Source organism: Macrosteles quadrilineatus, unplaced genomic scaffold (assembly GCF_028750875.1).
Source record: "Macrosteles quadrilineatus isolate MER2022 unplaced genomic scaffold, UCM_ALF_1.0 Scaffold_9__3_contigs__length_116548681, whole genome shotgun sequence".
Classification (NCBI taxonomy): Eukaryota; Metazoa; Arthropoda; class Insecta; order Hemiptera; family Cicadellidae; genus Macrosteles; species Macrosteles quadrilineatus.
Genome location: NW_026542602.1, coordinates 53,219,498 through 53,247,402, shown reverse-complemented (window position 1 = coordinate 53,247,402; position 27,905 = coordinate 53,219,498). Strand labels below are relative to the sequence as shown.

Sequence of the window (27,905 nt, the reverse complement as noted above, 5' to 3'; positions counted from 1 at the left end):
TTTTCAGGAAGAGTGGTTAGCCGACTCTTTCAACATTTTTCTGGATTATTCGCTTCAACTTATCAGGAAACATCGAATACTCTTCCCTCCTCATCACCGACCCTCAATGTCTCGCTTGGAACATCTTTTAAGGTCAGCAACTTTTTTACAACTTTTACACTGTGGATACCTTATGTACGCTGTGAATCCTAATTTTATTTTAAAATTACACAATCAGAATATTTGGAATACCCCTCATGGAATTTGACTCCCCTTGCTTCCATAACCACTGCAAATCAACTAACATATGTCACATTTTAGCATATCATTACACCTATTACACAAATTAGCCATCAAAACTGTTACACTATCATCCTGTAGTATTATGAGGTAACACATTTTATAAAAGAGCAAAATATTAGCGTGTCTGTACTTATATTTAACATGTTGTCTAAAAATAACCTGTTCTTTAGGATTGTATTATTTAGATCTGCTCACTTGCTACAGCTTGAACTTAAAGTAGTATGATCTTGCAACTTATTAACCTCCCAGGGTTCCCAAGTCAGTTCAAAAGATTAAAACACATTATTAGGTAATTACCGGAGAACACAGGCCAAGGTTCACCCTTGCAGGTAGCCTATTCCTCATGGAGAAGTTGACCTATTTACGCTTTTCCACTGAAGCGCCCAAACACTTAAATTGCGATTTTATATCAGTAAAATAATGTAATCATGTTGCTTGTCTTAATTCACTTTCATTAATTATTGGGGGTTTTCAAAGAAAAATTTTTAATTGGTTAATAACAAATTTTTTTTCCGTCTGTTACATTTTGTCAAACATTTTTGACATTTACACCGAAGTACTCCTTGAAAGATTAATAACGACTATTGTGTTCACAGTAACTAAAAACCAAGTACAAACAAAGTCAGTGAGTATGTCGAGAAATGTCCTTATTTTAATTTTTAAGTTTAATTAAAGCTACAAAATTAAAATCATTTTGTGAATACAAACAAGTATATCTATGAGATGGTAATTTCATTTAATAAAATGCTAGAGATTGATGATTTTATCAATATGCATGACATTACAGATGCTTAGGATTGCTGTCTTCCATGAAGGCCTATTGGAAAGTTTGTCCTTTCAATAAAGAAGTCAGAGGAGAAATTATGCAATCGCTGAAAAAGGGAACCCAAGAATGGTAAATCTCACAACATAAGATAATCTTTAGATAGCTATGTACATTACTATGGTCATATAATTGAGCGTACGAATCTATATTTTAGCTAGATGCTCTACTTGTGTTTCACAATGAGGTAAACACACGGAGAAGAACAAGAGTATATTTAATCTATATGATCATGTGGTTACTTAAACCTTATGCAGAAAAAAACTACATGCACAAGCCTCTAAGTTATACAAAATATTGAAAATAGCCTGTTTGGTACAGTTTGATAAGCTTTTTTGCAAAATAAAATGAACCTAATCGGAATGTAAGTAAACAGTAAAAATTAAAAGATTGTGAGTATCCAAAAGCTCCATCTTGATCACTTTCACTTCAACTAACAGTCCCAGAGGTTTTTGAGGACATCGTAATGCCTTTGTTGATCGGTTTTCAACCAAAACTTTTGTAAACTATCAGCCCCTCAGTTCAATAGTCTTACCTTACCTGTGTGACAAAAAAATACATGGACAGTACCTCTACTTTAAAATTTAAATTTATAGATGTGAATTAGTGATTAACCCGCTGATTTCAATTTACAAGGTACGAAGAGCAACACAAAGGCATGGCTAACATGCGAACAGACCCGGACACTAGGATTCTTGCTCTCGTCAAACTCATCACAGCCTTCATAGTCGATCTTCAGAAAGGCACTGACTACTACAACGGACTTTTCGAGAGGTAAGTTGTTAGGTTTACAACATTAGGCTGTATAACATTGATGATGAGGGTAAACACAGCCTCCTACAATTCAAGGCTACATAGGTGGTATGTGGCACACACCGGCTAGCCTATTGCCATGTAATAATAACAGTAAACATAATAAATAACAGTAGTAACAAACATGTGAAAGTAACATTGCACAAAGAAGCCATTATAAACTAGTGCAACCAGCTGTTTCGGTCTGCCCAAAAAGCGGTGTTGCCACTTTGGTCTTAGAGGCCTTTGTATTAGAGGAGGCAATAAGGTTAAGCTAAAGCATTGACCACAATTTAAATATGAGTTAAAGAAGCCTATGATGAAAAAATAGGCCTACTGATAAAATGAATAAAACAGGAATCTACTAGGGTTGTCCATGAATTAGAGTTTTCATTGTCTTTGCTTTATGCATGACCAAGCCAGTTCAAATCTGACACCAGTGCCATGTTCTCTACTTAATATACAACTGTTCGAGATGGATTCTACCCCTAAGCATTGATTAGATATGTGATTGTAACTACTGAAAATAATGCAAAGGGTATTAAACCCTCTCAAGTTTGAATCAAATTCTTCGATTAGGTTTAAGTATGAAGGGGATCAACCCCAATTGAAGGATTGGGTTTCTTCCATTGCGAGTTAAAGGATTTACAGAAAATGGTTTTGATTAATGTGCGATAGTGGCTTATGATAGGTAGTTTAGTTTTCAATAGGGCTGTACACATAAGTACAACTGAGGTGGGTGTTGATCAATTTCAATTAAAGCAAAGATTAAAATTTAAAAACTGAGGAAACTGTCCTTACTGATCGACAAGTTTAACAGTGTAGTGTATATTTGTAGAGATTTTAGAGCCAGAAATATGACTCGCTCATTAGGTCAAGGGAAAAGCCAATTGGGTACCCTATTTTAGGCTCAAAGGTTTTACAAAATTAATATGATTTTTTTGTTGAATACTGTGGAAAACCATTATTTTTGTTTACAGCACCAATGGAGTTTCTTATTTCTGTGCTGTTTACAAACATCTGGAAAAACTTGTGAGTAAGAAAATCATGTTAAGTAATAGTGTCTTTTACCAAAGTATTTTTTTTTTTGTTTAAGTGTGATTTTTCTGATAAACCGAATATTTGACGTAATTTAGAAACAGAACACAATTGCTTGCCAATTGAATGAAGTAGACTAGTTTTAGGTCGTAGGCTTAGTAATAGAAATAATTGACTTTTTCAGAAAATATTTTTAGTTAAAAAATATTAAAAAAATGTGATCTTTGAATAATTCCCTTTTCATCTGTACATGAAAAGAAACAGACTAAAAGTAAATCATACAAGTTTTACTTTTTTTTGTAACTATTGTTATTTAATTTTTTACCCAATATACTAGTAGATAATTAAAAATCTACAGTTTTTTAAGTTTCAGTGACTTCCTTCCTTCCAAGTCTGATTATGTGTCTAATACAAGTTCTTCAAGTTTACAGTAATTTCCTGTTGTGAACAAACTTTTCTTCCAAGTTCAATATTTAGTCTGATGAAAGGTGAATCAGTTCAGGCAACAGCAACAGTGGTTAATTAGGCTTTTAGTATACATCTTTTAAGTGTTATGTTGTTTATAATTTTAAACAACACTGAATATAACACAGTGCCCAACGAATGCCTCTCAATGTTTGTGAATTTTTTTTCAATCTCGGTTTGATACACGAGGAGTATTTTGGTTTTTAAATATTAAAACTTTAAATATTTGTATTTATATTAGGCCTATACATAAAATAAGCTATAGGAAAAAATGTATCAGGTAATATATTTTTTATTGTTATTTTTATTAACTTAAAGATAGTACCGGATTTTTTACACAGCCTATAATGGAACAAATTTCTTGTCCGTTTTCATCAGTAAAAGAAAAAAAAACTTAAAAACTTTGATTGAATTAAGTCCCAAACATATTACTGATTTCATGGAATATTGTTGAACAGTATGCTATTCACATTTTCAATTAAATATAAAAACATATATTTTTATCACTACCTGTTCAATATATTGCCCTACAGTATTAAACTTAAAACTTGTATTTCACTAGGTTCTTAAAATGATATTTTAGCCCTCGCTGTTTTCTAGTTTGAACATTGCTTTACCAAAATAGTTTTTTTGAACTTGGTTTGGGCCCATTTTGTATTGCTTATCGTGTAGCGTTAACATTTATAACTTTGACTGTTCAGTGATGGAACTGTGTGTCTGGTATTAGATTTACCGGACCCCCATACTGCAATCCGGCGTTTTAGCTTTTTCATTGTCTTGTTCTTTAGATGGCCAAGGAATTCTCAAGAGTGGTGGATATTCTTGAGGTACAGCATCAAAACGATGATGCGTCAAAGCGATGACAACATCGTGACGTCTGCATCGCTGCTTAAAGTTTGGCTTTGCTTCGGGGGTAGATTCAGATTGTGAAGACGAATGCACCGTAGCTATTTTAATGCAATATGCAAATAAATGCTGGAAGAATGATGTCTGATTTTCATGAACAAGTTTTCTAAAGTAACATTTTTAGTAAAATTAGTTTTTTTGCTGAAACTTTGTGGTTTTTTACAATCAAAATAATAATTCAGATGAAAACAAAGTTGTTTAACAAATTCTAAATACAAATATTGCATTGTGAAATAGCTATGGTTTGATTTAGTGACTATAGAAAGCTATCACTTACTTTTTTTGTTCTCGTAATTATAACTTTTCCCCCTTACGAAATGTTTCAGTAACATTACACCGACTAAAAAAAATTCGTACATTCACTAAAGATGTTAACAAATCAATAAAAAAATTTAAGAGAGAAATCAATTATTTGTTAAATGTACATATTTATTTACAAAGAAACTTGAAAGTCAAAAGTTTTTAGTTAATTTACTAAACGGTAAAACTTATTAGGCCTAAAGGGGGTTAAGCAGTTACAGTTAACTTATTTTTTATTCCAGCACAGGAATGTTCAAATCTTTTAGTTTTCACACTCAGCGTACATTAAATATCTAATACATAATATTCATTAATCATTACAAGGTTCCTAAAAAAATCTCAAAATACTACACAGTTCTCAAACACTGAACACTTGTTTGATATTTGTTGATAACAGAAATACCAAACTAAGAAAATTTAATTTTAAAATAAAACTTAGTTTGAGCCGGTAACAGAAGAGATGTATCGAGTGAGTGATAGCAGTCTTGCTTACTTTAGGCTCTGCTTGTCTGCTTATATGTCTGCGGCGGTCTAGTCAACGACATGTCTCTACGTTAATTAACAATGTTCCTGCATTTCACCTTTTTTCAACTCTTAACGCATCTTGACGCTTCAGTGTTGTTGTATACTGCTTAATAATTGTTTTTTCATAAGTTTGTTTGCATTACTTTATGTGTATTTTGCTTATTGTTTTGAATAGTAAATAAGTATAACACTTTTGAACATGCAAGATTTTTTATTTTTAAATGATAAACGACAGTTAAATCTTAAGAAAATGCAAAGAAACTGCAAAAACGTTATACAAATTTGACAGTTAACATGAACAAACAGAAATATAGGAAAACAATTTTTAACGTTTCTAGATTATAGAGTGCAAATAATAAAAAATGAATAAATAACCATATGAAGAATTTGAGGTTAAATGAAAATTTGGTATAGCTAACTGCGCACAGCCTAAATACATAAGTGATGTGCCAAATTCTTTTGAGATCATAACTCTTTACTAACATCTACAGCCTACAACGATTTTCGAGGATCAACGTATTCATACTTATTAAAAGCTTAAATCCTGCATGAATCTAAAAATAAATCTCCTGTGACCACCTTTTATCAATATCATGCCAGCAATTTAAGGATCCAGAAAATGGAGGAAAACTTTTGGGAAAAATGTAATTGCGATCAATGAGAGAAAATTAAATTTCATTCAGGATTTTCATGGGACGTGATATTTTTTGATTTGTCAGCGCTTATCCTTTACCCGCATTGCGAGTCAAAATGGCGTTTCTGCGATGGCAGGCGATGATGATAATGTCTCAGCAATAGCGAGAAATTTTCTTGATGGTGCTGTGATTGCGAGATATGTTCACCCTGAAATTGGGCTGCAAATAAGAAAAATGTTGATGATGGGGTTGTGATTAGGATTACCATCAATCATACCACAATCCAATTACTAATTAATACCTGACAAATCTTTATAAAAAATATTTATATCATTTCAATTTAATATTCATATCTACTGGTATTACAATGGTAGATTCACTGAAGTAAATCAAATTAAACAATGTATAAATAAGTAAATAACACTTTTGCACTTTAAACCGTTATTTTCTAATACATAGCTTGGGGAGTGAGCTGGTCTAGTTGTAGAGCGCTGAGTTTTGAGTCCGAGGTCCTGGGTTCAAATCCTGCCAATCACCAATAGATTTTATCCGTGTGCGAATGCTGCGACTCCTAGGTCAAGCCTGAAGTAATGTTTTAAACAGTTCTACGCTACCTAGTGTTCTAGAATATAAAGGTGGGACATAAAAACACCAGATGAGTTTTGTAGTAATAAATACCTATTTGAACTCCTGAAGTTTGCGTTAAGGGTTGAAAGGGTTTGTTAGAGTGTTACTGCTTTACATGTTAGTGATGTTCTAGCCCAGTCTTCAGTGCCATTGTCCAGTTATATTTTCCCGTTCTGTGTCTGTACATACTGAATGGCCCGCGGCATTTAGATAGTGTTAGCTGCATAGTGCGTAATATACTTGTACATTACAATTTTATGACATTGTACAATATTCTGAGTCATATTATTGGTAATTTGTGTGTGCATTATGTTATTGTTTTCCACTGTTTTTATTTTATTGACACTTCCCTTCTTTGGAATTTATTCTACTTTGTTTTATTTCGTTAATTTAATATCCTAGTTCATTTTTGTGCTGATTCTAATAATACTGATTAACATTGTCCTTCAACGAAAAGTTGAATTTTGTACAGTATTTTTAATGATATACAATTTTCAAAAACAAGGCCTCTAAAATAATATATTTTGATCCAACTTTTATTATTTTTTGCATGTTTGCATGCCATTGAATTTTCTAAATGAAATTAATATCTAAAAGTAATAGGCCTACTAATAAAAATATTTAACTTTTGCACAGCTGTAAAACTTGTGTAATTGAGTATATTGATATTGTGTTAAATTTTTAAATTCCAAACAGAAATTTACAAAATTTTAATTCTGGTTGTCCTGCATTACAATTTATGTTCATAGTTGTTTAACTTTGATTATAATAGGTATATTTTTTGAACTTCTTCTTTTAATTGCCTCTTTTTATGTTTTTTAAATCTTCTTTAATTATTACTCTTACAATTTTGTTTATTTAAACTGATCTCTAACTAATCATACAGGTTTCTGATAACTTCAATTCTATCATTATATGTTATTAAAACAATTTCAAATTAAATACAACAATTTCTTGGTTAGAATACTAACCACTGTACCATTCATATCATATTGTTAAATAAACAAAACGAGAAATACAATAATTGCCCACTCAATTTTTTACTGAGCCTAAAATATATCATATTGTTAAGTAAACAAAACGAGAAATACAATAATTGCCCACTCAATTTTTTACTGAGCCTAAAATTGAGTTAAACTTTTGCTATACTGTTGTAGCAGTATTCCTACTTGTTTGATATATGTAAAAATTAAAGTACGCTGTTCATTTGTGAACCCCCCAATAAATTGTTAAGTCTTGAACCTTTCCAACTCAAGTTTTTCAATCATGCGTTTAATTTCTTTTTGTTCAAGGTTATATATTTTTGTAAACATCTATTTTTTGTAAATTTTCAAGTTAACCAACAAGTTTGGGACAAGCTTTGTTGGAAAAATTTTATAAACACTTAAAAATAATTTGAATTGTCGTTGTGACTCATCCTAAATATATTCACTTTCAAATTCATTTTTCATGAACAAGTTTTATTTGTAGTGTAAAATAGTGTCCAGTCAAATTGAAAATTTGGCCACAATGTAATGTTTGTTTGTCTTCAACAAATTACAAAACTTGTGACTGAAAATTTTAATATTTTACCTCCTTTTAACGAGAACCAATAGTTAAAAACTTAATCAATCTTGTATCCTGCAGTTGTCTACTAGAGTATTTCAAACCAGACAATATGGTATGCTATATTGTTTACGTAATGTTCTATTCAGATATGTTTTAAGCTATTTACAGTTTTTATATTTTACAAATTATTCAAAACACTTTTTACTGGAAAGGTGTGAATTCCGATTGTACCCAGTGTTCTGATAGACGAATCAGTAATATTCTGACTGTAGTAGATATTTGCCGTGTCGTGACTGTATAATTGTTCGCTTGAGGTGGTGAACGACCTCGGGCCCGAGATGTCTACGTTGTGTCAACAACTGAGGATAACAGAGCTGGGAGTTGAGCCTCCGAACCTTCCACCGGGGGCTGAAGTGGGAACTCCGATCTTTGAACTTTATCTCTCCGTGCAGGAATTTATAAGGTAGAATACAGAACTGTTAATACTGTTCTATCTTTGGCGACCATACAAAGTAGGTATTTTAAGCCAAGTATGAATGGAGATGAGTGTAGGATGAGTGGCGCGATGTTGTAGTCTTGTTAGTGACTAAGGCCGACATTCCTTAGACACAGCTGTTAATTAATAGCCCATACAGCTAATGGCAACTAAGGGACCTACAGTTTATAGTGGAATCTGAACCACATTTTTGCTTTGGTAATTACGAATTGGTCTAATTATCAGGATAGTACTGCGGATAGTCGTAGTACTCAACCATGCGGACGTTAATCCACACTGGGGAGTATCGCATCCACAGTGCATGCCTATAAATATCCTCAATTCGTGACCTCCTAGTAGCTGGATTACAGGACGACGCCACCCGTCCCAGAACTGTTTCAATTGTAAGTTTTAACTGTGTAAACAAGAATTATTCCAGCATACAAGGACTGTTCAGAAAGTAGGGAACGTTTTGGAATAAAATAAACAGTCTGTATGGTAAAGAAAAATTACATTGCCTTATAAGATCACAGAGAAGTGAGGTACAGAGGAAGCACACTTATAGTACGGCCGTACGCTTTCAACTGTGGTATTGTTGTGCTGGAAATGTACATGACTAGAATGGGAGAGCCCGAATCTCTCCCACTGTGCACTGCGTGAAATTCCTATCACACAGAGGGTCTTCCTCCGCCGAGTGTTTTTTAGTCAAGTGTCAGTTAGACTTTGTGTTGTTTAGTTTCTGAGTTGGACTTTGGCCTAGACACAACTTAACTATTCAATGTTTCTCTGTATCCTACCTTTCTATGATAAAATCAAAATTACTTTTTCCCTACATAGGTAGCCACCAAACAAAATGAGGCTCTTATTATAGTGGTGAAGATTTGAAATTCCTTTGTAATAGAATTCAGCTGTCTACAATCTCCACCACTTGGTGATCCAGTATGACACTTGGAAATACAACTAAAAATAGTGCTATAGAGATTAGAATTATATTCAAAGCTAGAGATTATACATTCTAATACAGTTTCAGAGAACATCTTCCGGAACACAAGTCCTTATCAGTCCACAGTTACTATGAGTGGTTTGAACCTGCTGTCGACAAGTGGCTTGACTTGGCAAAGTTCAAGGTCAGTTTGATAAAGGCTTTCTCTCGTTTTGTCGATCATTTTCACAGAGAAGAAAAGTCAATGTTAGAATGAAAGTACTATGGGAAAACTTATTTCACAATAATGAAATAGTATATTTTACTACTAGTCACGAAAGTGGGAGCGAGCTGGTGTAATGGTTAGAGCACAGGACTTCGGTGACTGAAGTCCCGGGTTCAAAACCCACCAAATCACCAATGGATTTTATCCAAGTGATAATGCCGCAACCCCTAGGTCCAGCCTGAATAGTGTAAAACTAGTGTAAAATTCAGCTGATTTTAACTTTATTGATGTCCGACAAAGTATTGTTTGTGCAGCGAAAGTAATGTTTATGTAGCAAAAGTAATGTTTTGTTTATTGTTTATGTTAGTAAAAGTCAGCTGATCACTATTTAAAAAATTTGTTTTTGGTGTATGGACATTGAAGATTTTCAAAGATCTCAGCTGTATGGAAATGGGCTATTTTCGAATACAGAGTAATGAAAAAACTAAATTGGCCACTGAGGATGTGATTTTCTATTTCCTGTTTCAAATTTGGGTAAAGGAGGCACTGAAAAATCTTTAAAAAATACTTGTAGTTTGTATTTAGAAAGAAGGAATGGATACTAACTAACGTATCCAAGAAAAACTACCATTCTACTGCGTCCTCCTAAATATACCCCGTTTTTTGTTTGTTTTTCCCCCTTTTTTTCCTTGGACGCTAGGCACGAGCCTGGTATTGTTTTTCACATTACTTCAGGCTAGACCTAGGGGTTGCGGCATTATCACATAGATAAAATCCATTGGTGATTTGGCGGGATTTGAACCGGAGACCTCTGGAACTGAAGTCCCACGCTCTAACCACTAGACCAGCTTGCCCCCAAAATATGCAGGTGCGAAATATAAAATTAATTTATTTTGTGACCTTTCAACTGACTGGTACGGTTTTATTGGGAAGTCCAAGTCAGTTGTATATTAATTTTCTTCTCCCTTAGTGTATTCCTAAGCCTAGTGCCTTTTCCTCCAAAAAACATAAATATTTTAAATTTTCGTCAAAATTGTCCCAACCGAACCACTAAATATTTGTCCTCTAAAACTTCAAAGTCTCAATAACAATATTACTACCAAGAAATGAAATAGAAAACACCAACCTGTTTAAAAAATGTGTTTGAATATTTGTACTGAATATAAATTAACATTTATTTTTTAGGCATTAAACAGAATAAAGAAAGCTGCAGAGCTAAACAGATTCTGCTCAGGGGACTATATTGTCAAACATAGCACATCAGCTGTGGATACATCTGCTGTGTTTTATCAGGTAAACAACATTTAGTTAGACGATTGCAAATAAATTTTAACGCTAAAATGAAAAACCTTGAATACTTTCCATACATGTTTTAGAGAATCTAGAATATTAATAGTAAATATTTGTCCGCAGTGTGTTGTTTTTTTTTCATTTAAAGTGTGTTTTTTTCATTTAAACACTGCATCCTTGGTTTGGAAAATATTTTGAACCATTAAACCATTAACCCTTCCAGGGCTAAATTAAATGAAGGGCTGGAGCTTAATTATTTGTTTGGCAAAAATTAAAAACTAAAGTGTTTTGTATTTATTACACTTGAAATAATTCATGGATCATAAAAATGATTTTCCTTAAGGCTGAACTAATTTTTGTACAAAAACTATGAAGAAAATAAAATTTGATTTGACGGATATATCCGTCTTTGGCCCACAAAAAACATAAGGTGGAGGGATATATCTGTCTGCCGCCCTCAGTGATAATCACAAAATATTAACACTGCCAATAATCTTGAGTATTCTTGTGGGCGGCAGACGGATATATCCGTCAACCTTAGGCTATTCCTTCCCTTGTTTTATTTTTCAACCATAAAAATATATTTATCATTCTGAAGTAAATCTAAACCACTCAGTTTCGCTCCCATGTCCTCAATCCCATTCCTCGACAAGACTTCCACTACGTAAAGTCTGTTCTTCAGGTTCATCATATCCATCACATACCCTATCATTTTCACTGCCAAGTATAAAACCCCTCTCAGACATACTTTTATTAAGCACCTCAATAACATCTTCAAATTTCAGATCGTTTGAATTAGTAACTTTAGCTCAATAAGAAGTCAAAAGAAGCTTAGAAATAAAGTACAAAACACAAAATGTAAACATCACTCACTAACAAACCATGTGTGAAGTGACCAATATTTACTTACGCACACTCTATGGTGCAAAATAGCCGAAACAGCCGTGGCAATTATTATTGCCAACCACAAAAACAAAATAACCCATTTATAATACATTGTAATGTTTATTACCGTATTATAAACATTGTATATCAATTTGTTTTTTGGACGGATATATCCGTCTTTATCCCAGAAAAGAAATTCCTCGGGACGGATACATCCGTTTTCAGCCCGGAAAGTAAACAAAGATTGACAGATATATCAGTCCATAGCCCTGGAAGGGTTAAATTCTGTATTTTTACCACAATTAAATTTTTTCTATTGATTTTGTCCTGGAAATGTTGCAAAATATATTCTTTTGACGGTGGTTTTGTTTGTTTTGTTTCAGTTAAAAGAGTTTTGGAAGCAACTGGCTTGGCCTGATATTATTGGTTCCTACAATTTGGTTGTCAAACTGATAGATGTAAGTATTAAATATTAGGTTTTTTTTTAAGCTTAGAGATTAAATGTTCTGTTATCATCATCAAACAATAAACCCAGTGCTCGATTTGCGGGGGAACACAGTTCTGGTATTTCTATTTCGAAAAGATAAAATATTGACATGAATAGGTCACAAACCACATTAAATAGGTTACAGTTCCCGCACCTCATGTTTTACAAATCGAACACTGAATAAACCATTATTGTTTGATTCTTGATTCACAATATACAAAGTACATTTTTATATTTGTTAAGATTTTTTCTATACAATACTCTTAATCTTCTAAAATTTTCTAATTGTGTAGATTTTTTTTGTAAGAGGTTGGCGGCCTCTTTTAACCTTGCATTTTCCCGTCCACATAGACTACAGATCTGTGCGTGGAACGTATCCAGCAAAGCAAGGGGTGAACCAGGACAGTACAAAGGTGAACTGTACTGACAAAATGTTCGTGGCAGTGATCAGGATCGGAACCCACGACATCGCTGCCTTTGGCCCGAAGTCCGTGACGCTATCAACTGAGCCACCGACTCACCTCTAGATGATTATTATTTAGTTGGGGGCCAGGGTGGTATAAAACTAAGTGAAATTCAATTGGCATAGCTACAATCTAGTATTTAAATAGAATTTTAGTTTTATTTCATTGTTTCATCTTATTTCTAGATCTAGGTATTCTGAAATGCTTTTGAAATTATGAATGGTTTTAAAGTTTTCTTAGTTTGCTTGCCTATTCATATGTATTTTTTTCACAGTGCATATGCAGTGGCGCCATTTACTATGCCCAACTTACCCAGCAGAAGCTACAAGAGACGGGGTATTACGAGGATAATTCCGCCTTCCGTACCACCGATGAGGTAATGGTAATGTAAATATTCACATTACCCCTGTAAAAGGTGTTCAACGTAATGTGTTTCTTCACTCTTCTGTCTTCCGGTTTACAGCCTGGTCTGTCTTTAGTGTTTTTAAGAAATTGTTAAGAGATGAACAATATTTATCCTTTGATGTGACCTAAGGTAAGACTACTTAACTTATTTTGTTTTCTAAGATCTCATTATCATTTAAGGTGTACATTTAAGTTAAGTTTAATTTAAAGTTTACTGTGACAAAATTCTTTACCTCCTCTATCAATCTTCCTAAGGTCTTACTTCATCTTTGGTCTTTAAATTCCTGCTCTTTAGATGTTGTTTGATAGATAAATTCTTTTTATTGTGATATTTGGATTTGTAATACAGTTGATTACTGTATTTTGCTGTTTTGAGCTTTTTTTAGTTTCAGTGAAACAGCTTGTTCTAAATTTTAAAAACTAATTTGTATTTATCGCCATTTTGTAACTGTATGGGTTTGTCCAACAACTATGGTTTCAATACTGTGGACATGTCATGTGAGAAACAATTTGCTATTATTATATACTTAAAAGCAGTTTTTTTGGGTACCAAGTTGTGTTTTATGTTGGGTACATATTTCAGCCCGTTTTGTTGAGTAGTATAGTATTTGATGGTTTTACCTTGCAAGTGAAGGTCTGTCTAACCAGGACATATTGCGGAACATGTTGCAAGACATGTGTTGAGATATTTTATTTTGAGATACAATAATTGTGTGACATGGAGTCGGGTCGGGGCAAGTTGAAGGATATGTTGCGGGAAAAGTTTTGAAATTCATTGTGAAACATAATTGACATGTTGAGAGACATGAGCTACGTTATGGGATGCTGCAAGGTGTGTTTTATAGCTATTTACATTAAAAGTGTAGTAAGAGCATTTTTACATCACGCAGGTGAATGTTGTGCAACGAGCGAAGGCGAGTTGCATAATTCACCGAAGTGATGTAAACACGCTCTTGTGTAACGTGTAACGTACAAGATTTTACCTGACCCGACAATATTCAGGAGGTTACGAGCAATATGCTTTATTATCCATTTCACTCATCTTCTAACAGTAACGTTCATTTACAAACAAAAGCTAGGTTAGGAAAATTCTTCAAAGCATAACAATAAAATTCAAACACACAGCTGTTTTCTAGCGTTGAACGACGTTGGCTCCATAGAGGTATATTTTTTAAGTTATCCACTCAATGTTATTTAAATGGGTTTCATTACATCACCGAGTGAGTTTTTTTCAACTTTACATCACTCGAGAAGTAAGGAAGTTGTATACATCACGCTTGGGATAGGGAAGTTTAACATGGCGGGTTAGGTAAAGATATTTTACGACATTGTTGCAGGGTATGAGTGCAACATGTGTCAGGATATGTTGCAAGACACATGTTGAAATATTTTGTTAGACATGCCGGGATAGGCCAATGTTGAAAGGGAGATTCTTTGTTCTTTTGCCTTCACAACGTACAGCTAGTTAGCGAGATATTGTGATGTACTGTTGCAGATGTGTGTCGCAATGAATGACCTGGAGTACGTGAGACGCAGTGTGACTCTACTGCCTGATGAGCTTCAGGTCGAGGCAGTGTTGGAGGCTGTAGATGCCGCAGGGGATCATTCCACCCAATGGCGAGACAATATTACTCAGCTGCTTGACTCCGCTACCCATCAGCTACTAGCCGATGTCATGATGATTATCAACCGCATCGGTGTTAAGGTTTGCGATGCTATTGATGAGTGCAAAACGGTTGGAAAGGATTTCTTTGTTGGATAATCTTGCTGTAAATGAGATATCATTTAATCAGGATTCCTTCTGCACTAAGTGCTTTTATTTTGCAATGATACTTTTAAATGTACAATGTTGATCAGGATTGAGAAAAAAGTGGAGCATTTTTGAATCCTGAACCATCCTTCACATAAAAAAGCATGCTTAACAAATCAGCTTTTTTTACGTAATCAAACCTTTAAAGAAATAACAACACCTGGCTGAAGTACATAAGATTACCTAAATATTTACATGTTTTTCTGTTACTTTTAGCCAAACAACCAATGTTACAGATGCGACCGGCCTTAAAAAAGTCCATGTTTCACCTCGCATGGTCACCTGACTCCCTTCCAACCAGTGACGCCATCACTCCCCTTCTAGAGTATCTCGACTCCCACCTGATTGCGCTCAACTCTGCCTTGCTGCCACGCAACTTCGAGCGTGTGCTGGCGCTTGTCTGGGACACGTGCGTTACTGAGTTGGCGCACCAGATGGATGGTCATGCGCAGGACAAGATGCCCGGCTTTTACGACCGACTCTACGAAGCGCTGGATTTTCTAGCAGAGTTCTTCCATGCCGATGGCAAAGGCCTGAACCTGGAAGGTTTGAAGACAGGTGATTAAAAAAATATGGATGGATAGAATTTAATTGGACATATCAATACTGAGACTCTTTACAATAAAAATCGTGTAAGCTTAAGACAGACGTGTGTTGATGTTGATATTAAAAATTGATCGATTATTGATACCAATACCTGAAAAATCTTCAATTTAACAAAACTTTCTGTACGTGTTGGTTATACAGGACACCTATTTATTTTATTTTAACGCAACCCAAATTAAATGTAGTGTGAGAGACATTTTTATGACAAAATGCTGATATGTTGATACCCCGGTTTTCTTTACTTCATGGCCGATCAGCTGATACATTGGAAATAAGACACAACAAGGTTTCCCAAGCTCAAAGAGTCATAAGAATACGTTAAAAGTAAATTATTGGTTTTATGCCAATAAAGGTTTGAAATTAAGTTTCCAGGTGTGATTCCAGTACCGGAAACCAGATCCGTACAAATTTAAGGTAAAACTTAGACCTAAAATACATACTGTTTTTGAGATTGTGATAACACCATGTTACTGAACAATTAAACATAACAAAATAGCCAACACCATGTTGTTTTAGTTCTTTAACACCATCTTTGATTTTGTTCTTTGGTGTTGTGTCCATACCTCTCCTTATTAGCCAAATTCAACAGTATCGGCCCTTCCTGACTTACTGTACCATTTCCAGAGGTTTACCGAGGTGTGGAGCAGAGGCTAGGTTACCACAAGACTGAGACAGAACAGCTGATAAACATGTACTACATAGAGCGTCTGCAAGAACAGTTTATCACCGAGGCGACACCGTATGGTGTGCTGACTGTACGAGCGTACTTCCATCATGACTCCCTCTGTGTGGAAGTACTGAACGCCAGAGACGTCATACCACTAGATCCCAATGGTGGGTCAACTCTCTGATGGATTCTGGATAACTTCAGCAATCACAAAATCTTGGTTATTATATTAAAACAAGTTGGGCCTCCTAAACAAAACGAGACAGTGAAGTGTTTTTTCCTTTTTTTCAGTAAACCACTTTGGCATTATGATTATACAGTGTGTGAAAAAGTTAATTAGTTATTGCATGATTGATTAACCTGAAAGTATTTTTTGATTAACCATCATGGTTACAGTTTCTGGCTATTACAAGTTAAAATTATCCACAATTTGATTTTCCTCCTAAATACAAAGTAAAAAAAAATATACAATTCTTTGGGATATTTAGCTTAAAAAATATGTATTACTCACAATTAATAGATCTAGTTAATTATTTTGAATGATCCAACCATGAGATGAGTGTTTTGTACCCCTAAAATTACGTATTTGTTTATTGAATTGAAACATGGTAATATTAATATTAAAAAGTGTTGTTTTACAGGTTTTAGTGATCCATTTGTCATAGTAGAACTTTTGCCGAAAACTCTGTTCCCGCATTGCAACGAACAAGTCACAAATGTACAGAAGAAAACTTTGAATCCGCTATTTGATGAATGTTTTGAATTGTAAGTAGCTTTGTCTCATGTTGTAGTACTGTAGAAATGTGAAAGCCTGAGATTTTTGTGTTTGTCAAGTTCTGATGTATCCTATTGTACTGTGTTTTAAATTTGAAAAAGAAGTTGATTGCCATAATATTATCATGGCCTGACTGAACAAGAAAGACAGTCAAAATAACAGGCAGTGCCGGTTTCTCAAAGCTCTAGGCTAAATAAACCCATCAGCTTCCGCCTCTTAGGTGAAGTTTCCCTGCAACATAAACATCTCTCAGATATCATCATTGCTGACTGTGATCGCACCCAAATCATGAATATCTCTCGCAATCACAGGGAAATCATCATCACTGCCTGCAATGCCAAAAATCAGCAAAAAAAAATCAAATTTTGTTAAAATAATTTACAAAATACTGCGGCTTTAGTCAGTTTAGTGCCAAGTCTGTCACTGCTAATACAGTTAACAGCAGACAGTGGTTTAAAATACTCGCCCTAAAACTCGGTACCATGTCATCCAATAAAGTCCCCGTCTCTGCTTACGGAAAAGGGTAACCACAATGTCCATTCACTCCCCTCATTGGCAAACAGTCTCAGCCTAATATCGCAGATTGCAATTATTGTAAATTATTACATTTTGTTTAATTTAGTTTGGGAAATGTACATTTTTTTGAACTTTTAAACAAACTGGCTAACACAATGTAAATTTTAAGTAGGGATGGACGGGATTGAATTTTTAGTTCGGGACGGGACGTGATTTTTATTTCCTTCCCAATTATCAGAACGGGACGGGACGGGATTTTTCCCCGTGCAAAAAAGGTTTTGTTTAAAGAGTCTTGAGTATTGCAGTAAAAAAAGTAAAAAAAATTACTGTTTGTGGCACTGATCTATAAAAACCAATAATGGGTTTTACAGGCTTAGAAAAAACGTGACTTGTCCAGTAGCTCCAGAGGTGGTTTCACGCTTGAAACATGAACAATTAGCAGATCCTAATTTTCATCTTCCTAACCGCATTGATGTCATTTTAGGAGCATCTTTGGTACCTCATTTATTCACAGGTCCTGTTACATCACTCGGCAGCACATTGCCATCAATAATTAATACTCCATGTGGTAACATAATTATTGGTACTACTCCATGTACACCTGATACATTGCAATCATGCACATCTCAATCGAGTACTTTAAATATTTGTTTGCATACTACAAGTTTAAATGACATACACAATTCCAATCAAAGATTTTGTGCATCTGTATTAAGATTAGATGGACGAAACTGTTCATTACGTTTGTGGGAATTGGATTGTCCAGCTTTATTTGTGAATGTCAGTTCTTCAGTTGGAAAGTGCAATAAGGTGTTGTGACGTTTACTACAATGTTTACAAACTGACTGAGACTGACATGTTTGAGAACTGTGATTTCCTAAGCAAGAAATACAATGGTGATGTGATTTTACTGCCTGGAATCTGTCTTGTGGTGATAGTTTTAAGAATTTGGCACAGTTGTAAGTTTTATGATCAGTGCCATCACATCCAGCACACAGCAACGTTACTTGTTGTTACTTGTTGTTGAGTTGAATGGACTTGTTATAAATTTACGTGTGTTAACCTGTTTTTCCGGAACATGAGAGATACGTGATTCTTTAAAACACGATGTGGTAGCAACTGCATCCTCATGCCGATCACATTCAGACGTTAGAAATTCAAGTATTTCTTCTGCAGAGGGCAATGTGTGAGCTGTAGCCTGTCTGTTGTCTCGGAATGTTTCAAGACGTTTGCGTAAATCCACATCAAGTTTCCGAAGTAGCAAAGCCGTCAATAAATGGTTGGAATTGCTGATGTTACAATCGATTGCAGTTAACGCCTGAATATGTTCATGACTAACGTCATATTTGGTGTAATTTAACTGTGAAACATCAGTCTCATTGTAAAATACCTTACAGGTATTTAAACAGACTACCACTCACTGCATTTAAAAAAAACTGTGTAGAGTTTTACTGCCTGAATTGGTTATGAGAAGAAAAGCAGTTTAGCTTAATAAATCCTAAATTTTGACATGTGAAGACAATATTGTGACCTAACACAATATTGTGACCACGGCGCAATCGTTGAAATAACTTTGCCTCCTGCGTTTGCGGAACTATCGTGAACATCTCTCGCGATAGCGGAGTCATCATCACTCGCGAAGCCGCCAAATCGCCAAGGATCGGATCAAATCTTGTCCCAAAAAATTTCCGAGTAAAATGTAATCCTGTCTCGAAGATCGGGAAAATTTTTTTCACAAAGATTTCCTGAAATTTCGGGACCTGTCCATCACTAATTTTAAGTTTGGCTAAGCCAACCAATCATTTACCACTGTTTGACCCGTACAGCTCGGTGAGTCTAGACCAGTGTCGAGCTGACGGAGCGATGGTGGCGTTTACAGTAATGGACCATGACGTACTCACAGCTAATGACTTTGCTGGGGAGGCGTTCCTGTCTCTTGGCTCCATCCCTGGAGTCAACAGCGCCTGCAATGCAGACAACTTCCACGGTCTCAAACAACTGGAGCTGCCACTCATGCACCAGAAGAACAAAAGTAACTATTCTGTTTAACGTAGATTATGATTGTGGGTTCGGGAAGTGGAACAGTAAATGAAACCGCATTAAAACTCATCAGCTAGGATTACAATACTGTGTCTCTGGTTAGAAACACGATTGAAATGACTCTATATAATTGCCTGTTAGTAGCATCTTTGGTCAGTTTTACAGCATAAGTCACTTGCTTTTAAATTTTTGTAGTACTTATTTTTTGTCAAATGAGTTTAAACCAGGGGAGCTGTGCGCAAATTACGCATTTAAATGTTCTGGAGGTAGTACAAACCACTATTTTACCTAACATAGCTGTTTTTGTGAAAATCAGGTTCTTTGTTATTTTAAGGGTTTTTATAGGAGAACTAGCATTTACCCGGCGCGTGTTGCTACGTTAACAACTGTCATTTTAAATTATAATATTTATTCTTTTCGATAAATAATAAAAAAGTATACCAAAAACAAAAATAGAACATTTATTTTACTTAATTGCTTGTGGGTAAACAATATTTTTTTTGTTTTTTCATTAGGTGAATAAATATAAAAGTTTTTAGGCATATGTAACACACAACATATGAAAATGCTGTCTGTGTGAAAATCATGCATTGTCCAAATTTAAACTGGTGATAGTAAGGGCCTCTTGTGCCTTATAATGGTGATTTCAAAAGCAAGACGCAAAGAAAATTGTAGTCACTTGAATTAAATGGTAATTTGGATGAAATCATCGGTATTCTTGGGATTAAGACTATTTCTCCTTGAAACTTACCACTGGTGATTGTTGCTTCCATCAAGTTTGTTGTCGTGTTTTTTAATCGTCAGTCTGGTTCCATTGCACAGCTTGGGTGGATTTAAGTTTCGCATTAGTATTATTGGAGTTCCTTCTTTTAATGACAGTAATGTGGTGGGCTAATAACAATTTGGGAGTCATTTGAATACTTGAGATAGCACGCACGATTATTATTCACTTAACAATTTATGTTAGATTGTGTGGGTATAGAAAAAAAGATAAAAATATCAAGGCATTACCATCTTTTTTATTGTTTTTAATACTTTGATAAAGTTTATTTTTATTTTTATGTTTACATATTTAATAGTGGATAATTTAAACGCTGTTGAGTGCACAGGTTTGCTGCGATTGGGGTTAAATATATTTGGACTTATCCAAAAGTAAAATAGTTTTCTGTGCAGCATTCTGTGGAAACAGTGTGGCACTATTTCAAATTATGACTAATACAGAATGTTGTGATTATTTAAACCTACAAAACAGTTGGTGAAAGTAAACATCTGCTTTTAAATTATATTTAACTAGCAGAGCACCCGTCCTTTGTATACTATTTGTATTTGTATTGGGAGTCATTTGAATACTTGAGATAGCACGCACGATTATTATTCACTTAACAATTTATGTTAGATTGTGTGGGTATAGAAAAAAAGATAAAAATATCAAGGCATTACCATCTTTTTTATTGTTTTTAATACTTTGATAAAGTTTATTTTTATTTTTATGTTTACATATTTAATAGTGGATAATTTAAACGCTGTTGAGTGCACAGGTTTGCTGCGATTGGGGTTAAATATATTTGGACTTATCCAAAAGTAAAATAGTTTTCTGTGCAGCATTCTGTGGAAACAGTGTGGCACTATTTCAAATTATGACTAATACAGAATGTTGTGATTATTTAAACCTACAAAACAGTTGGTGAAAGTAAACATCTGCTTTTAAATTATATTTAACTAGCAGAGCACCCGTCCTTTGTACGGGGTTGGCATATAAATGTAAAATGCTTATTGCAGTTATACTCAAGCTTTGCGTTTGTAATGGGGTGGGGGGAGGACACAGTTTTATACAATTTGGTTCATAAATTTACAGTATGATATAGTATAACATCTACCATTGCCATAATGTTCTATCACTGCACATAAACAATAGAAAAAAATACATTATCTAACATTCGCACAATATCACAAATTATTCATTAAATTAAAAACTGAATCCTAACTGTAAACAATACTACTTTGACAGTTCTCATTGTGTATCACAGCTTTTTGTTGCTGCTTAGTTCAAATTAGCTGTTGTCATATATGCAAAAACAAAATAATAATAGTGCAGCACCCTTTTGGGAAACCTTATAACTTTTTAATGCTATTGCATATTACAGAACCAACTTGTAAAGTTGAAACAGCTGACTAAATTCTTTAATTCCCTTTAAATATGAATACTCATAAGGTTAACATGTGGAACTACAGAGCCACTGGGGCGGAGCCCAAAAGGATTTGTTAGATAAGAATATGCCTAAATGTTAAACGGGAATGTGAGCTATCATCATGTCAAATTTCAGCCCAATCCGTCCAGTAGTTTATGCGTGATTGAGCAACACACAAACACACACACAAACTCACAAACTTTCAGATTTATAATATTAGTAAGATAAGATTCTGTAAAAATTTTAGTTCCAAAAGTCTGACATTGGACCCCTTAAAACCCTCTGGGGCGGAGCACTTTTGACGGATCTGCACCAAACTTCACACAAACCATCCTTAAATAATGCTTAATAATGCCTGAAAGTTTCATTACAATCTGTCATTACAATTTATATGAAGACCAAAGTATCCATGAACTTTTGAGAAAACTACAAGTCACACCAACCATATAAACCATATACTTAAAATGTTTGTCATGACGAGAAACCTTGCTCAAAACTATCCATTATTTCATAAATTGCTCTTTAAGGTCGTAGTTGCTTTCCAAATGGAACTTTCCATATACCTAATGTTAAAAATAACTCAGCTGTACTTATTTGTATGTTATTCATTCAATTTATTACCTTACTAGCTGTTGTACCCGTGCTTTGCAACGGGAAGAGGACACAAAATAGAAACATTTTAATCTTTACATCCAATGCATATAATAGTTACACATCCGCCAACGCTTTTAGAAACAAAATTCAACTTTTATGGCCTTAATAGAAGCGTTTAAGTTATGACTTTTAAATCTGGTAAGTAGTGGATACCACCATTTTGGTTTTGATTAGTTTTAAATCTTGTGTAGGCTGATATGAGAAAAACTGACCAAATCTTCGAATAAAACTTTGACATACATGATTTACCTTCATCTCCCTTAATTGCATATCTTTTAATTTATTATTTACATTTTAAATTTCAATTTTGAAGTTGCAAAAATACTAACTATTGAATTTAAATGAAAATTTTTTTTAATTTCACTCTTCTTTATATTAAATTACAAATCCTTCCATCTTCAGTTTCTTCACTCACAATAAATCATTAGCAAAACTAAGTCAGCTGTTATAAACTTTAGAAATATTGCTGTGCCTTATCAATACAGTTTTTTGAAATATTAAATAAACTATATATATAGGTACTATAACAAATGTTTAACAAATAATTTTAGCATTAAAGACAGCAGACAAAACTAATATGATTATCAAAGCATCAATTATGGACTAAAAAATGTAATAGCAAAAACAGTATATTATGTTTCATTGCATCTCTGATTCTACTCTACAAAAATATCAACAAACAACTTAATATACAGACCAGTTCTTTTAATCAGTTCCATTGCCCATTGCCTTTACATTTTCACACTTACCATTAAGTAAACATAGTAACAGATATTTCATTGATTTTAAAAACAAAAGAACACTGTGTACTGTTTAGTTTTATGATATTTTCCTTGGTTTAGTTTAATCAGTGGTGTGGCAAAACACAAATATTAAATGTATCAAATAAAGTAAATGTGAACTGAAAGCTATGTTAAGAAAAAATAAGAGTATTTTGTATTACCATTTAATAATTAAATAACACATTTTAGAAAACAAAAATCAACGACGTACAATTTAGTTATTGATGATATTCTTTAGTTTAATTTAAGCATAGGTTTAGCAAAACACAACTTAATTTACCTAAATATATGTATAAAAAACAATGTGATGTGCAAGTTTCTAACACATGTTAAGCAGTTAGAATTTATTTAAAAGTAGCCTTCAAATTCATACAAAACATCTATACATTGTAATTTTCATACTGTTTCCATGAAAACATATCAATAACATTATTTTCATAACTTAGACGCTTTAAAAATTCCAAAGCAGAGCCGGAGTTGATACAGCAACGGTTATAGAATCTTTTAGCGAATTTCCCATATAGGGAATAAGCTATTACCGTATTACTCATGGTAAGACCTGGACGCGGGACCGATTTTTTTTTTCGTTTTGAGGTCCCTAGAGGCCAAAAACACCATCCGTACAAATTCATATATATATATATATATATTTATATATTTATATATTTATCTATCTATCTATACTATTATAAAGAAGAGGGGGTGTCTGTGTGTGTGTTTGTATGAGCTAATCTCAAAAACTACTGATCCGACTATGCTCAAATTGCACACAAATGAAGCTACAGCTCCGAGGATACATATAGAACTATTACCACTTCGATATTCACCTAGGGCTTTGCCCCGTGGGCTTTCAAAAATCTGAGATGAGAGATTTAAAAGTAAATATTGATTGATGGTATCCATGGTAACAAAGAACAAACCTAGTAAGTTTAAAAATGTAAACAAGCAGAACTAACTGTCAAATTGATTTTGATTTCACAATTCAACACAGCTGGTTCAAACCTTATTAAATACTGCACGAATATTAGAACAGAGAGGGTAAGGATTATAAATTTAAAATAATGATGTCACTAGCCTGAATGTAAACATTATTTAACATTACCTAAAGGAGCTGTCAAACCATATTATGTTAATGTAACATAGGATTGTTTCAGTTACAGTACTTCATTTTTCTTCATGATCTAACTATACTGAGTCTGTTATAATATTTGTGAAATGTTGTAATAATATTTATTTATTTTTATAATAATTCATTGTAAAAGAAATCATTCGATGGATATAGGAAATAATCAACATTCTATATTGCCTTATCAACCTAGACCCTTATCATCCTGAGTTATGAGGTATATTCTTTTGATTTATTTGTTTGTAAACAGTAATATAATCCCCTGCCCCAGCAAACCTATAGACTGAGCGAATTCCCGTTTGCCTGATTATAATTTCACTAAAATATGTTAGAAAATTGCCCTGTTAACATGTTTGGAACTATTGTGATAGGTTTTGGTTTACAGTGCAAACCATTAAACACATTCTTTTATTATAGGTATATGTGTGCTACACTATAGGATACCGTATAAATTACAAGACCATATTTTCTTAAACCGTTTCCTCTCCCATCACTGCAATGATAATTTTCTACTTATATGCCAACCCCGTACGAAGGACGGGTATTCTACTAGTATATATATATATATGTGTCCGTCAGCACGATAACTCGAGCAAAAATGATCCGATTTTGATGAAATTTGGTACAAACGTGTAAACGTACGTTTATTCGAACGAGTTCGCGATCCAGCATGATCGGATCATGGGAACGGGGGTTTACGGGGGGTTTTATGGGGTAAAAATAGGTTTTTCCCATTTTTGACCCAAAAAACATAAAATTTAGCAATTTCTTTCCAAACCATTTTGTAGAGCTTAAAAAAACAAATAATTTAGTATATTGAAGCGTTATTATGCGCCTAATGGTTACGGGGAAAATACCAAAAAATTGTACATTTAAAATTCCCATGTTATTCTTATGGAGAATAAGTAAACTGTTGTAGTTTGCTTGTTTGTGAACATATTTTGATCGAATTTGGAAAATGTTTTTATTTCTTACTAACTATTCACATTTTACAAAAAAAAACAAAAAAAAAACAGTTTTACCCTCCCTGATGCAGCAAACCTAAGTACTTGTTAAACTAATTCTATTTAAATCAAGAATAAATGTTATATTTTTAAGTAGACATTTCAGTGTAAATCCAATCAGTCAAATGGAAATTTGCTTAGTCTGCAGGTTTGCTGCGGCGGGGGTATTTTTTCTATAATCATTGACATAGTTTTAGAATAAATAATCAATGATAAAGGTTAGATTAAAATAAACCTACCTCATAGTTATGGAAAATATTATATTTAATTTCTTTGTATCAGCTGTCTGAAATTGTGAAATATGCAGTTAAGCAGTTCTTCTTGTTTACATTTAAATGTCAAAGCAAATGTATACAAACATTGTTAGTGTTCTCATCACAGCCATGGAGACCAATCAATATTTACTTTTAAAATGTTCACCTCAGAACTTTTAAAGCCAAAGGGGCAAAGCCTACGGTCAGTATCGAAATGTGAATAGTCCTATAATGGTCCTTGGTATGGTAGCTATATTTTTGTATAATTTAAGCCCAGTTGGTTCAGTAGCTTTTGCACCTATTAGTAATACACATACAGACAGACACCATTAGATTTTTATATAATAGTATAGATAGATTAAAATGAGGTGTGATTATTTGTTTGTATTACTGTATTCTGTTTTGTTTATTTCAGCTTAACTTAACCAATCAATAGTTTTATTAATACTTAGGTTGAAGTAAAATGGGGTGAAGCCCGTGGGTAACAGCTAGTATATTTAATTACGTAAGCGAATCGGCCCCCACAAAATATCTCGAGCTAGGAAAAAGGCCGTTGAGGATTCATTTGAAAGCTTAAAGGTCCAAGGCCGGTGGGGAAAATATCAGAAGTGTCAAAAACTACCCCTGCTCTGCCCCACAGGCCGTCAAAGATCCAGTCTTTTTCTAATGGAAGTACTGCTACAGAGTTTCTATAAGCGGTTTTAAATATACCTAGTATGGAACACAGCATTGACGTCAAGCAGTTAATTGCAAACATGTACGTTATTAAATGGTATGACACATATCAAACGGTTCTAGCAATAACATGGTTACATCAAAATATTTTCTTGTACAGTTAACATGGACAACTTTACCTGTAAAAAATCATTGCCTGAATAGGATTGTCATTGATATTAAATAAATATGTTTTTATTTCTTATTATACTTTTTGTAGATATATCATTCTCCATTTTTATTTGGTTAAACACAGATAAAGTCTATTAGAGAGTTTTACCCGGTCGATTCAAGATGGCGGCTAAACATGTTAATGTTTCTGAACATGCCTCTATGGTACAAGTTCTCAAAATTCTATAACTAATTTGTTTCCAATGATTGTGTGCTTGTAGTTTATATTTGTTTATATACTATTATTAATGAAAGAGGGGGTTCACTCTCAAACATTTTATTTGTGTAAACAGTTTAATGTGATACTAGAATGTTTGTAATGGTTTATTATTTATTTATTTAATATAAGTCACAGCCTAACTGTAGTTGTTACCCACGGGCTTCACCCCTTTTGACTTCAAAAGTATTAATAAAACTATTGATTGGTTAAGTTAAGCTGAAATAAACAAAACAGAATACAGTAATACAAACAAATAATTACACTTGATATTATTAAGGTAGTAAATTGAAAGAATAACAAACAAATAATAAGTACAGCTGAGGTATTTTATTTTTACATTAGTTATATGGAAAATTCCCTTTAGAAAGGAATTATGACCTTAAAGGGCAATTTATGCAATAATTGATAGTTTTGCGCAAAGTTTCTCGTCGTGGCGAACATTTGAGGTGTATGGATTATGGTGGTGTGACTCAAAAGTTCATGGGTACTTTAGGATTTGTATATGGATTTATTTGTAAACATTTTAGTTCCAAAAGTCTGACATTGGACCCCTTAAAACCCTCTGGGGCGGAGCCCTTTTGACGGATCTGCACTAAACTTCACACAAACCATCCTTGCATAATGGTTTTAATGCATGAAAGTCTCATTACAATCTGTCAAGCGGTTTCAGAGTCTATAGGGTATATACATACATACTTCCTCTTTTATAGCTGTAGATTGCAATTAAAATCAAAATTTCAAAAATATGAACGGAAAGTAAATAAAAGGTAAGTCTTATATCACTTAAAATTATGTATTTACAATTGGACTCCAATCGAAATCGATCACCACTTAACTTACCATCTTTTTTGTATATTTACCGTCTTGTGAGTAACAGTATAAGCGTAAATACATGTTTTTAAGTGATATAAGACTTACCTTTTATTTACTTTCCGTAAATTTAATAACACGTACAATGCTGATCAAGAAGTTATATAAAAACATGAACAAATTCCTTGATATGCCATAGTAGTACCCGCATACCAAATTTCATCAAAATAGATCCAAAGGTGTGGCCTGTATCTCTATAAACACCCACACACAGGCGCCCATTTCAAAACCCGACACTTTTTTAGATTCAGGGGGGCCCAAATATGGATATTTCCAACCAAAACTCAATCTAAAAAATCGAAAATGTTAACAAAAACAATACTTTCTCCTTCAATGTTTAATGGGAGAAAGTAAAAATTGTACTTAAAAACAACACTATTGTGCTATTGAATTGAATCAGATGGTATTACCT

At 33.7% G+C, this 27,905-nt stretch overlaps 1 protein-coding gene across 1 annotated transcript in view; it reads left to right on the top strand.

Moving 5' to 3' along the window:
- The window catches only part of LOC129002137 (BAI1-associated protein 3-like), a 268,228-nt gene that overhangs the window by 235,168 nt on the left and 5,155 nt on the right, over positions 1–27,905 (top strand). The window contains exons 14-28 of the mRNA XM_054429736.1: positions 8–132; positions 1,070–1,177; positions 1,742–1,879; positions 2,878–2,929; positions 4,189–4,227; positions 8,256–8,404; positions 9,441–9,543; positions 10,750–10,857; positions 12,123–12,197; positions 12,965–13,066; positions 14,591–14,800; positions 15,142–15,463; positions 16,136–16,345; positions 16,820–16,943; positions 19,296–19,501. Coding sequence (XP_054285711.1) covers positions 8–132; positions 1,070–1,177; positions 1,742–1,879; positions 2,878–2,929; positions 4,189–4,227; positions 8,256–8,404; positions 9,441–9,543; positions 10,750–10,857; positions 12,123–12,197; positions 12,965–13,066; positions 14,591–14,800; positions 15,142–15,463; positions 16,136–16,345; positions 16,820–16,943; positions 19,296–19,501 — 2,071 coding nt within the window. The remainder of the gene's footprint in view (positions 1–7; positions 133–1,069; positions 1,178–1,741; positions 1,880–2,877; positions 2,930–4,188; positions 4,228–8,255; positions 8,405–9,440; positions 9,544–10,749; positions 10,858–12,122; positions 12,198–12,964; positions 13,067–14,590; positions 14,801–15,141; positions 15,464–16,135; positions 16,346–16,819; positions 16,944–19,295; positions 19,502–27,905) is intronic.